Below are 13,849 nucleotides of genomic sequence, written 5' to 3'. Positions count from 1 at the left end.
CACTAACCCAGCAATCGCACCAGGGTTCGTTTAATCCAACCAAACATGACAAGTGTGAAGCCACCCTCAAATATAAAACTAAATATCTAATCATGTTATGATTCAAATATGAGGATGATTCTCTCAGTAATGTAGCTTCTGTGAGCTTTTGTGTAAAGAAAAGTCTAGGCGTCCTTTCAAAAATTCAGAACATTTGTAATTGTAGAGAGTAGTTTTTCATTCTAATAAATCAGCAATAAACTGCTAATTATAATGGATATACAGTTACTGAAACACTAAAGCAACTATTTACAGAAATTACAAAGTGTAAAAAACTCATTTAGTTGATAAGAAGTGTCACTCATAAGCCGTGTTTCCACCGCAGGAACTTTGGGCTGGTACTCTGTGTGTTTTGACCGCAGGGTCTAAATGAAGTTCCTGGTAAATATTTCCGCCTCCAAACGGCCCTGCTCGCGAGGTCGTACTTTTTCAAAGTTCAGGAACTTTCGGGGGCGGGACTTGTGCGCTGAACATGCTGATTGGTTGAGCTCACGCAGCATTTTATTTCAACCGGCATTTTTTAAAGTCTTTTGCGAGGTTTGTTCTGTGTTCAGCAAATATCAGTCTTGCTCTTTCTGTCTGATGACGCGTGTTCGTCTCAGCAATCTCACGGTCAATGTCCGTAATAGCTGATCATAACACACGTTGTCTTATTTTAAATCTAGCTTTCAGAATACGCTTTAGTATCAGTGCTCGTCTCTTTTCCGCCGTTTTGTTAATGACCTCTTTAGTAAACCAATACATAACCAGCAAAAGCAGCGCAGCTTGCATCTCCTCCACTTGTTATTGTTGCAGACAGTATCGCACAAAAGTGATTACAGTCCGTCTCTGACTGGGAGGAGCAGCCGCACGCAGTCCTACATCACCGGACTATTTTGCCTAATCTTCACGGTACTTCAGACCGCAGTGGAAACGCAGACAGGAGCAGATCTGAGGGGAAAAAGTTCCGGTAAAAAAATTTGTGGTACAAATTGTTCCGGGTAATTTCGGTGGAAACGGGGCTCATGTAAATATACATGTAAGTGACTCACGTTTTTTTTATGTGAACGTCGTCATAACATAATTTTCAACAGGCTCAGATGTGTCTAATATGATAAACCTTACCTCATACTCTATGTATCGACTGTGGCATAATAAAAGTCCCGCTGCTCGCGAGGTGTGTGTTGCGTTCATCTTATTAACAATCGCTCCAGCGGTTCCTCAGCTCCACAAAACTCGGTCCTGCTTCTGCTTCAGACTACAGCAACATTAATAATCACATCCATCAACATGATCTAGTCCTATCCCGATTCTTTCCCACCGGCTGTGAGGTGAAGACCACATGTCCCAAGATTCTGCGCTCAAACGTGCCGTCATCAAACTACGCCTTTGTTTTGAACAGGCGACCTCTAGCGGACGGAAAAGTTACAGTGTAGCTTTAAACTCATGAAACCCTGATGTAATGTAATATTTAAAGCACCTCATGTTGTTGATCACAAAGAATAGAATATATTTTCCTTCTCTTTGTATTTTTATATCAATATGGTACAAGATTATTCTACTCAAATCAATGTGATGAACAAGTTAGGTCAAAAGTAATCCAAAAGTAGTCTGATTATATTACCTTAAATATGTAATGTCATGGATTATGTTACTAACTACAATTTTTGTCATAATCAGTTTCGATTACAATTTGTAAGTAATCTACCCAGGTCTGATCCTAGTCATACACATGCTAATACGCAACTAGTTAATAATGAGTATTGACCTTAAACTAAAGTATTATCATAACATTTTAGTATTTATTTTAGTAATAGTTTTTTACTTTCCTATTCACATATTTGAAGTGTATAAACACACGTCAAGTCTTTTTTTAGTGTTATTTTTATTTTATGCATTTCTATTTTTTTTATATATATTGAATGATTTTCTTTGATAGAGAGAGGGCTGAGGGTTCACGTTCTTCTGGTACTATTTTAGCAGTAGGCAGTATGTATAGCACACACAGCATTCTCTCTATGCATGGAATGACCAGATGTGCATTATGCAATATACTCTATCCCATAATCCACTGTGCTCATCGTGACCTTCCATTTCCAAACTACTTCTTGACTACATACAGGGTTCGTACGGTGTTAAAAATAGCAATTTCCAGGTTTTGAAAAAATAAACCCAGAAAGATTTCGAAAATAATATCTCTGCAACAGTCGCAAATTGTACTTATTATTAAAACAAATAGCATTAATAGTTATTTATTTTAGTTAATATATGCTGCTATGATATTTACATTAGGTGATGAATACTTGCCTTAAAAGTCTAAAAATGTTGGTAAAGATGTGTATGAAACGTTACTCTGTACACATTGCACTGAATAGTGAAAGTGTATTTCTAATTTGTAAGCTGAATTGAACATGCAGTTCTGTGACCACACACAGCAGTGATGCATTAGTGCTCTTTGTTAAGTGCTTATTGTTTCATATAATTGTTTTATAGTAGGCTGTGTCCAGTGTGCTAGTATTCAGTTCTGACCATCGCCTGTGCCTGAATATTAATTTAATGCTGAAAGCCAGAGAAATGAATCAAAGTTCTAGTCTCTTCGTGTGTGTGTGTGTGTGTGTGTGTGATCCATGTATTGTTCTGTATGTTATCTGCTGGTTTTGATCTAACATGTTAATGTTCATTTGCAGTTGTGAGATCATCAGAGACTGGAAAACAGCAGAATCTCTGTGCTATGCCTTCATCGAGTTTGAAAAGGTTTGTAAAGTTTCCAATGACATTAAAGGATTAGTTCACTTTTAAATAAACTTTTGCTGATAATTTACTCACCCCCATGTCATTCAAGATGTCCATGTCTTTCTTTCTGCAGTCAAAAAGAAATTAAGGTTTTGGATGAGAACATTCCAGGATTTTTCTCCATATAATGGACTTCAATGGGCTCCAAACGGTTCAAGGTCCAAATGACAGTTTCAGTGCAGCTTCAAAGGGCTTTAAACGACACCAGATGATGAATAAGGGTCTTATCTAGCCAAACGATCGGTCATTTAAAAAATAAATAAAACAGTTAAAGTTTTATAAGCACAAATGCTCGCCTTGCTCTGTTCTGTGATGCGTGTTTGTGACGTCACGTAATGCGCAATTACGTTGAAAAGTACCGAGTCAGAGTTTACAAATGTGCGGAAGGAGGACCATATACACATATTCAAATGTCTTTATGTCAGTTTATCGTTTAAAATGCCCGTTTCGTGTGCGTATCTATCCTGGGTATTTTACTATTAGAAAAGCCTACAAGAAAATTTTCATCAGGACAGAAATTTGTGACTTTTCATAGATTTCCTAAACACAATCCTGAGCGATTGAAACTGTGGTTGCTCACGCGGCACATTTGTGCTTATAAAACTTTAACATTTTATTTAATTTTTTGAATGACTTATCGTTTCGCTAGATAAGCCCTTTTGAAGCTGCACTGAAACTGTCATTTGGACCTTGAACCGGTTGGAGCCCATTGAAGTCCATTATATGGAGAAAAATCCTGGACTGTTTTCATCAAAAACCTTAATTTCTTTTCGACTGCAGAAAGAAAGACATGGACATCTTGGATGAGATGGGGGTGAGTAAATAATCAGCAAAAGTTTATTTAAAAGTGAACTAATCCTTTAAGCTAGCTTTAGATCATAACTGAATTGAGTCTTGTGTCACTCTTAAAAAGGTAAATTTTGCGTTGAATGGCCTGCTTTTGAGTTTCTCATCATTCAGGGCATATATATGACATGTCATTTTGGAATAATGAATGCATTTGTGTATTATTTGATAAGGAGGAGGACTGTGAAAAAGCGTACTTCAAAATGGACAACGTGCTGATAGATGACCGTCGCATTCACGTGGACTTCAGCCAGTCTGTGTCTAAGATCAAATGGAAAGGCAAAGGTGAGTCTGTCCTCGTTTATTAAACACACACACACACACACACCCTGTGAAGCAGGGCTGGCCAACTCCGGTCCTGCAGAGTTCAGCTCCAACTCCGGATAAAACTCACCTGCCTGCAGCTTTCTAGTAACCCTTCAGACCTCTTCAGTTGATTTCCATAATTTAGTCTGGCCCAACCAGACGTTTAATAAACAAGGCGGTATATTTGTACTTATTTTTCCTGGAGTAGATGCCATTTACATTGTTCTGAGAGAGGACTCACCCACATTTTGCTTCCGACGCCCATGTGTGAGAGACGCTTCTGGAGGATCTTCAACCCAATCATTCTGAAGACAGACTTTGACGTTTCAGAACGATCAAACCAACACTTGAGATGCTGGGATGCGAATGGTCCGCTGGTTAATCCAGTTATCCAATCACATCCTCTGTTGAGTTTTTGTTGCACATCGAGGGATAAATGTGCTTCCATCGTAGTTTATGCGCACGTCTTCTTATCAGATAAAAAAATTATCCATCTCAATTGGCGCATACGTTTTATTTGTGCTGCTCAGTTGTTGTTTATCTACAGTGTTCAAGGCCCTTTGACACCGGACGCGTAACGAAAAAGCGAATAGTTTGCTTCAAAACCGTTCACATCAGCCGCGACACGAATTTGCGATGTCTGTGATGTTTCAGAGCTCCAACACTCCAAAACAGTTGCGGCGACAGCTGAGAAAACACAGACACTTCCTCATCCAGTGAAGACGAGCTTTTCATTTTATTTAAAAGACCGAAAAGAAGGTTTTGGGTGCACCCAGTCTAATGTGGCGTTCACACCGGACGCGATTCGCGCGAATAATTCGCGCTAATCGCGCGAAGGTGGACGCGTGTACATTTTGAGTTTACTCGCGCGAATCGCGCGTGACATTCACTGCACAACAGATGCGAATTCGCGTCATGGGCGGGGCTTCCGCCAGCAGCTCGTCTCGTTGAGAAATGGCTGACATGGGCTGTGTTTACATGTCTTTTTTTTTTTTCATATCTACTGTTAATGTGTGACAAAACGTAGTTTTAAGACTTTTTCAGTCGATAATGTAGTTGTTTAAAGCTCAAATCTGTGGATTATTTACATAAACAGTGCCTATTTGAATATTTTATCTGCCGTTGTCGGAGCTGTGAGCTCCAGCGGACAGCGCGCTCAGCGCACGTGAAAGCCGGCGAGGGCAACCTTTCCTCGGCCAGTCCTTCTGCCGTCTCCCGCTGGCTCTGATGTCTCTGTGGTGTGTCTCCAGCTATAATTCGTCTTGTAACGGCCGATCTTTGGTCTCATGGATCTATAATTTGTTCCCTGGCAAATCGTTTAGGCTGAGGGCAAAGATAAGTTTCATTACTTTATATTTTTAGGCTATAACTGTACGTTGCAGTTGTAACGTTAGCCTACTAGCACTGACTTTGAATGTTTGACTGCATTGTTTGCTTTATTTCATGTATAGCTTGTTATACATTACTTATACTTTTGTATTATTGATCATACATAAACTTGCATTTAACAAAAAGAGACTGTGTTGTGTTTCATGTCATTTAATGTTATCACAGTGATAATCATATTGTCTGAACCAGATATTAATATACAGATTTTCTCATCATTGTTGTCACTACTAGAGCAAGCTCCTGATTGGTTAACGCGGCGCGAAATATCCGCCAAAGTTCAGATTTTTCAACTTGAGCGTTTCGCGCGATTCGCGCGAATCGCGCGTTCAAAACGCTCAAGTCGCGTCCTTCTCGCCGCCTCAATCGCGCGAATCTCGCCGCCTCATTCGCGCGAATCGCGCCGCAGAATGCCATTTCGCGTCTCTGCATTGACTTAACATGTAAATCACTCGCGCGAATCGCGTCCGGTGTGAACGCACCATAAGAACAGAGAGCAGAGCTCGACATTAAGCTTGTGCACGTGCTTGTCCTTCAGACAAGTCAATCTGTCATTCACTTGTCTGGAAAAAAATCTATTTTTTTTGTGTGTTGTGTTAATATAATTTATTCTGAAGCAATCTTCTCACCAGTGTTCAATCAGCTTTTGACTTATTTAAATCTGCGTATATGTGATATTTTTACCTTTTATAAAGGGCATTTTCCCCCTAATCTTATTAAATATAGGATATGCTTCAGCTTTCCTTTTATATTCTTAAATTTGATCTATAAATTAAGGACACCATAGGGCTGTTACCAATCAAATTAAATAATTTACACTAAAAAATATTAAATAATGCAGTTTATTAATAAAGTTATGAGATTGTTTTAAATATTTTTTCAATATACAAATAAGAAAAGTTGGAAAGAATGTTTAAACATGAAACCGAACCGCCAGTAGGTGAATCATTCACTAACACATGTTGCTGTGAGATGCATTATGGTTCTGCTGTGATCTTTGTTTGGAACTATATTTGCTGCTGAAATCGAACAAAAACACTCAATATTGCATCTAAAATGTAAGTTATATATGTTTATGGAACTGTCGTATGAAATCAGTGTCATTTTCAGTCGTGATGTTATTCAGGAAAACAGCACTCTAGGTAATGTGACGTTGCACCTGTATCATTATGTTAGAAACATAAATAAACTACATTTTTACTGTAGTGTGTTAACGGAGTTTCTCAGTGGTGCACATTAGTTTTGATTTCTCCTCGTGAGGCTGCGCGAGCGTTCATTTACATCAGTTCATTATATATTATTATCCACTATCGATCGCCACTTACACTAATGAATGCAGAATCATTCTTGCATATTGGTGATTCCCTAGTTATTTTTTGTTAATGACGTTTTATCAGGCTACTTGTCAGGTCGGGCAAGTAAAATGATCTTTCACTTGCCCCTTCAGAAAATCCACTTGTCCCGGACGAGCGTTAATGTCGAGCCCTGGAGAGTCTGAAGGGGAGTATCATGCTAATCTTGTACAGGAGCTAAAACTTTATCATGGCCGGTTCCGCTCTTACTTTCCAATGTCCGTGGGACAATTTGAGAAGCTCCTCCAGAGACCGTAGCAGCGCATCTGAGGAGACAAACACACACTCCAGGAACCAATCGATCCAGAGTCACAATGTAAACATTTCAGTGCCACAGTCGTACTGACGGAAACGCATTCACTTACCATAGTCATGGACACAATTAGGTTTAGAAAAAAATCTACGAGTTTTAACTCAAAAGGTGATGTTATGGTTGTCTGTAGCCTACAGTGGGCAAACACAGCTGTAACTGTAACTAACGCTACGGCAATGGTTAATGTAGATTGAATAGCTAATGACATCAACTGGACATTTTCACACCTTTGTTTCCTTGTATGTGATTGGTTTAAGCCTTTTCTGTCATTGCGAGTGTTTTAAAAAATCGGCATCAAAATGGGAAAAAATAAACGTTTTTTTTCGCCACCGCACATTCACGTTCGGTGTGGAAGCACTCATTACACAAACAGCTGATCAAAAAATAAAACCATCGCACAAATTATTCATGCGTCAAAATCGCGCCCAGTGTGAAAGGACCTTAACACATCAACATTAAATGCAAATCTATTATTAATACAACTAAATTAAAGGTAGTATATGCAGTGGTTAATATTTTTATTGTCTGAATTTTTCGTTTCTAGGTGGGAAGTACACCAAAGAGGATTTTAAGGCCTATGAGAAAGACCTGGACAACAAATCCAAACTGGCTTTGAAAGACAAAGTCAGAAGCAAGCAGGAGTATCCTTCTAATAATCTCTTCACGTTTAAATCATACTGGGACTATTGTATTTCACTCTGTGGGATTTATGCTTAATTAACTCTCCAAAGAGGTTTACAGTAGATGCAGTGCAGAGATGGTCAGGCTTTAGTCATGAGATCATCAAACTCTGACGAGGAGCTCGAGTTATTTTGTGCTTTTGTTGTAACCATTACACATCAATGGCTATAAATGACTGCTTTAAAGGGTAACTAAACCCTAAACCAACTTTTTTTAGTTAATGATCTGTAATACTGGGGCTTTATTAATGCTGTTCATTGAGTCGAGTAAATGTTTTGACATTTGAGTATAAAGTGTTTTAATTCTATAAAATTTGGTGTAAAACCGCCAAAGTGCTGCCCTCTTAAGGTTGAACGGTGGCTACTGCAGTTGAATTTTTCTATTAGATGTTGTGGGTCATCGTGACGTAGGATGGCACCTCCAACGGCTCACTATCCGCGCCCCTGGCACGAGCTCACCACGCCCTCAGAAATGTTTCCCCCAATCACACGATGAGAACGACTTCACTCCAGTATGAACTGTCATATTACATGAAGTAAACATTATGAATGAAACTCACTTGACACTTGCTTTAACATTGTATTGAAGAAAATGCGGTTAAATAATGCAGTTGTCAGTACACGTCAGGCTTTTCTTGCAATATTATTGCCGCCCGTCATGTGTACAGATAATTTTCATACATGAGACGCGCTTTCAAACCCTGACACGCAAGTGGTTGCCACGGACGCAGATAGATTAGGTCAGTTCTCTTGCGCGGCTGCTTCACTAGCATCGTCGGCATCGGGAGTTAACGCAGTTTGAGCAGCGGCTCGCATTGATAAGGCTCCGGGTTTGTGTCTGTTACAGACAATCCACCCTCCTCCACTTCAGGTGAAGGTAGGAGAAATGACCGCTCTGTTGCAAAGCTGGCGTCACTCCAGTCATTCTCCATCTCTGCGACTCGCGAGTCTGACAACTGTCAATCAATCCGTCACTGCGGGTCTCAGGTGCACGCCCTCCACTCAGCCCCGCCCTCGGTTCGTCCCCTCTGTGTCCGCCGGGCTCTGCCCACTTTTCCAGCATTTTTTGAAAATTGCCAGTGGGTGGAGTTAAGCTCTGAGCAGGGGTTTAGTTACCCTTTAATCTTTTGGTTTTAATCTCTTAACCTGCTTTACCTATAGCAGTAGCTTAAAGAGGTCATGAACTGCATCGTTTTATAATGTTTCCTGTGGTGCACTTATAATGTTAGTATGATTTTTACATCAAATATTGTCATAATTTAGAAATGAAAGGCATTTTTCAGATTTGAACGCTTTGTTTGTGCTGTGAGACTTCAGTGTAAACGCCCACTGCTGTGATTGGCCACTGTGAGACTTCAGTGTAAACGCCCACTGCTGTGATTGGCCACTGTGAGACTTCAGTGTAAACGCCCACTGCTGTGATTGGCTGCTGTGAGACTTCAGTGTAAACGCCCACTGCTGTGATTGGCCGCTGTGAGACTTCAGTGTAAACGCCCACTGCTGTGATTGGCCACTGTGAGACTTCAGTGTAAACGCCCACTGCTGTGATTGGCCGCTGTGAGACTTCAGTGTAAACGCCCACTGCTGTGATTGGCCACTGTGAGACTTCAGTGTAAACGCCCACTGCTGTGATTGGCCACTGTGAGACTTCAGTGTAAACGCCCACTGCTGTGATTGGCCACTGTGAGACTTCAGTGTAAACGCCCACTGCTGTGATTGGCCACTGTGAGACTTCAGTGTAAACGCCCACTGCTGTGATTGGCCACTGTGAGACTTCAGTGTAAACGCCCACTGCTGTGATTGGCCACTGTGAGACTTCAGTGTAAACGCCCACTGCTGTGATTGGCCACTGTGAGACTTCAGTGTAAACGCCCACTGCTGTGATTGGCCACTGTGAGACTTCAGTGTAAACGCCCACTGCTGTGATTGGCCACTGTGAGACTTCAGTGTAAACGCCCACTGCTGTGATTGGCCACTGTGAGACTTCAGTGTAAACGCCCACTGCTGTGATTGGCCACTGTGAGACTTCAGTGTAAACGCCCACTGCTGTGATTGGACATCTTTGCTCTTCTCTCCTCGTCATCTCACTAACACTCCAGTGGGCGGGGCCAGAGTTGTGATGATGAAGTGGGCGTTGATCTTTCTCCATCTATCACAGGCTCATTCCCCAACAAGAATTGTTTTTTAACATGCGGCGTACTACACTACACTAATTTAAATGCATTACAAAGACCTTTTCTCTGGAATAACATGCACTTGGTTTTAAACGAGTGAAAACAGATAGGAAATCTTCCCACAAGTGAGCACTTCTTAACGGTTTTCTAAAGCTCCCGTTATGAGCTTCTCTTAGATGAAGATGAGGATGACAGAAGGAAGGACGACCGAGAGAAACGAGACCGCAAACGACACTCAGACAACGAGAGGAGCAAGGACAAAAAACCCAAGGTATGATGAACAGTTGAGTGGTTCTCACCTGTTTTTCTTCAGACTCGGCTCTATAATGTTTACCCCTTTTTTTCATATAACAAAGTCAGTACCTCTATCAGCCCCAGAGCAGACAGAGGCAGGCCAACAGAAGGAAGCAGGAGATAAAGTGATGGTAAAAATCAGCAGATTTTATTGACTAATCTTTGTTGGGTCTTGATCTGACCTGCACAAAATCAACAAGTGTTATTATAACAAAGACAAATGACTGCTTCACAAACCTTGAGATGGAGCCGTTCTCGTATCTCTACACCGCACACAACAGGATAAATAATATAAAATAAACACCTTTTAAATGTGTGCCATATAAACTGCAATTAGAATGCTTTACGAATTAATTTAAACATTTTACAAATGTGAAACGGCTGATATGAATCTAATTGATGCAGATTCTTAATTAGAAATTATATTGCAAAAAGAAATACATGACTGTGAAAATAAAGGCACAATTGCAAGAATTAAATTAATATTTTCACATTCTTTAAATGTACTATAAATAGTGCTGTCAATCGATTAAATGAGTTTTTTTTATATTATAATACAAATAATTGTTCAGTTACTCTCCAAATTAATGTAGAAACAACTTAAAGACAGTATATTTTAAAGCAGTGTAAATATTATCTATTGCTAAGAAAATGTCACTAAGTGCAAATAGCTGTAGATGTTATTTACTAAGTGAAAATAGTGATATATTCTATTTACACCATGTAAAAGTAGTTATTTGCAATATGTGTAAATAATAATGACATGCAATTTATACTTTATTTTGACAGATACATACTATTTGCACCTCAGTGTTGTTGTACATTAACAGGATGCTATAATAACAGAGTGTAAATTATTATATTTATTAAAATTATTAAATGGATGCCGCCTTAATGGGACAATAAAAGCCCTCCACATTTAGAACATTTTCCTATTTTTTATTGAAAGTAAAAGCCTTTCCGATGTGATGTGTGATGGGAAAAGGGAGAAGAGCGAGCTCTGCAAAAGGCGGATTCGAACCCGGGTGATCGCGTCAAAATCAAGACCCTTAACCCCTTAATTGTCACCCCCCGCTTTTTGAGAATATCCAAACTTAAAGGGCTGTAATTCAAGAGTGCTTTGGAATATAGACCAAGGGTGGTCTCGTTTTAAAGAAGACACTCGGCAGATTATTGCTGATGTGAAAGCATTTCAAAATATTAAAGTGTGAAAAAGCTATGGGAGTTAAAATTTACTGTAACTGAAAAATACTGTAATATATATATTTTACAAAAACATTTTTACTATAAAATTACTATAAAATCACTCACTGCTCTTGACTGAATAACTTTAATACAGTAGCTTTAATAAGAATCAATGTATATTTTATAGTGAAGTATATGTAGTGTTTTATTTGTACATTTATTAATTCAATGTCATGCTTAAATGCTGCTGTACAGCTGCCAGTGTAAATCTTTATATACATTTATTTTATATTATACTATACACTAGGAATGTGTACAAGAGTTTTTTTTAAGTAAAGTTTTAAGTTTAAGTAAGGTTTTTCAAGTCTTTTAAGTAAAATAAAGAAAGAGTATTGCAATAAAAAAGTATTTTTTCTCCTTAACCTCTTGCTGTTCCTGTTGCCTAAGAATAGAATAGCAAAAAACTGATGCGACAAGCCATCAGAACCGAACCGAACCCAAAACCGTGGGTAAAAACCGAGGGATGTATTGAACCGTGGACTAACCGTATTGTTGCATCCCTACTATAGAGTATGGAAGTATGCATATTTGGACACACTGTTAGTCTTGAGAGAGAATTCACCCTTCGCCACAAGTTTGATTGACAGGCGATCTGACCAATCACATCGCCGAATTTGCCGTTTTGTCCGACAAAGCAGTCAGGAGAGTTAGTAGATTATCGTCGGTGCACTTGAACTTGAAAAACGGTGTCTTTCCGTGTTTGAAACAACATTTCTTTTAGTGTTCATTCATGTTTATTTCATGCTTATCAATGAACTAGAAGGAAGAGACGATCGGTTCACGAGCTCTGTCCTGTCTATCGGCGTGTTGTCAGTGTCCTCTTTGCTCCGCGATGTATTTTCTCTATGTGAGAACGTGTGTGTGTGTGTGTGTGTGTGTGTGTGAGAGCGCCATGGCTTGCCGGACATAGCAACAGTAACTAAAGGGGGCGGGTCTTTGCGAACGGTCAATTGACAGTGTTTTTGATCAGCTGTCAAATCAGTTACCAAATGAAATCGGTCTTTGTCCCTTTTTCTGTGTTTGTATTCTCTTCCGTGCCTCACTATTAGTATTTTGTCTTTTAGGATCGCGATGAGAGTCGGCGAGAGAAAGGCAGACAGCGCTCGCGCTCCAGAGACCGAGAGAGACCTAAGGACAAACAGAGAGACCGCGATCACAAACGACACCGGCGGGACCGCAGCCGCAGCCCCAAGAGATCCAAGTATTACAGCTGACCGTCCACAGAGCAGGTGTCCGCACAACTTCCTGATTTCAGCCCAGTGGGAGAAACAAAACACAGCTTTAGGGTCATTTTCTTACATGGGAAGAAATAGCATTCAATGTGTGTACATTTTGAAGATTGCAAATTTGTGGAATGTTAGTAAAGTCAAAGTTTGTGAAAATCTAACATGTTTGTTGATGCAGATTTATAGAGCCGTCGTCCCTACAGGTTTATGAGTGTGTATGAACACCCAGGGCTGCCACAGAAACTCACATAAGCTCTCTGTTCTCAACCAAAACTTCTGTTCCTTTCCGGTTTTGGAGACGTCCTATGGTGCTTCATATTTAGCAAGTCAAAAGGAAAAATATAAAAATACACGTTGAACATTTCTACACCTCATTTTTAAGTTACCACTGGTTCGGTGTAGCAGTTTTACAAAATTGCTTTTTATTTATTTTTTATATTTTGCAGTGGTTTACTGAAGAAGAAGAAAAGTGTCTGTCCTTGAATTAATTAAATTATATATAAAAGTTTATTGAAGATATTTCTGTAAGTTATATATGGAGCCCTTACTTGCACATTAATATTAAAGGTTAACAACAGAGCCCAAACTATTAGCCGTAATTCAGTTGCTATTTATTTTTAGATATAATAATCAAAACTCAAATAACACATTGTATGCAAACATGTAAATTTCACATAAGGCAGTTTTCGCATTAACTTCTAAATAGTTTTTTGTCCAATTCGTTGTTGAAATATAAAAATGTATACAGTGTCTGTCATTTTCATGACAGGTTTATTTAACATGCATGAAATGATCAAGACATCACTAACAGGTTAAGTAGAATATAATAAATGTAACAGCTAATATAGAGCATATATTTAGGGAAAGAGTTGATTTCTCTAGTGAATAAAGTTCTGTGGACACTGAATGACGGCCTGAGGTAAATGTGATGCTAACGTTACATGTCATTGTTTAGTTTATAAGCAGTTATATTGACGTCTTTCCGCCGTTGAAACACTGATTGAGAGATTACACCACATATACACATGACCGTAAGTTGTATTGTATCCTCAGCATACCTTCAGATGTTCATTCATGTTTATTCTTTAGTAAGAGATGATCGATCGCCTTCACAGATGATCTTGAACTGTGATCAGTGACCAGTCATGCCACATAGAGCGTAAAAAAAGCCGAAAAGCGACCAGTTTGCAGGTGGGTGAATGTGAGGCAATATGTA

The 13,849-nt window shown here is 39.4% G+C and overlaps 1 protein-coding gene across 11 annotated transcripts in view; it reads left to right on the top strand.

Moving 5' to 3' along the window:
- Window positions 1–13,849, top strand: part of ppil4 (peptidylprolyl isomerase (cyclophilin)-like 4) — a 29,846-nt gene that overhangs the window by 6,452 nt on the left and 9,545 nt on the right. Inside the window, exons 9-15 of one of the 11 annotated variants that reach the window (XR_013817595.1) lie at window positions 2,706–2,772; window positions 3,831–3,942; window positions 7,559–7,655; window positions 10,022–10,139; window positions 10,225–10,293; window positions 12,472–12,636; window positions 13,723–13,824. Coding sequence is in view for 6 of the 11 variants with exons in the window: in XM_079830679.1 (XP_079686805.1) it covers window positions 2,706–2,772; window positions 3,831–3,942; window positions 7,559–7,655; window positions 10,022–10,139; window positions 10,225–10,293; window positions 12,472–12,621 (613 nt within the window). In the remaining 5 variants the exon portion in view is untranslated. Of the gene's footprint in view, window positions 1–2,705; window positions 2,773–3,830; window positions 3,943–7,558; window positions 7,873–8,806; window positions 10,140–10,224; window positions 10,294–12,471; window positions 13,539–13,722; window positions 13,825–13,849 lie in introns of those variants that run through there. The other 10 variants (XR_013817594.1, XR_013817596.1, XR_013817597.1 and 7 more) reach the window with 10 other exon arrangements.

Source organism: Gobio gobio (assembly GCF_949357685.1).
Source record: "Gobio gobio genome assembly, chromosome: 12".
Taxonomy (NCBI): Eukaryota; Metazoa; Chordata; class Actinopteri; order Cypriniformes; family Gobionidae; genus Gobio; species Gobio gobio.
Note: the sequence above shows the minus strand (reverse complement) of the source record. Positions and strands in the feature narration are given on the sequence as shown.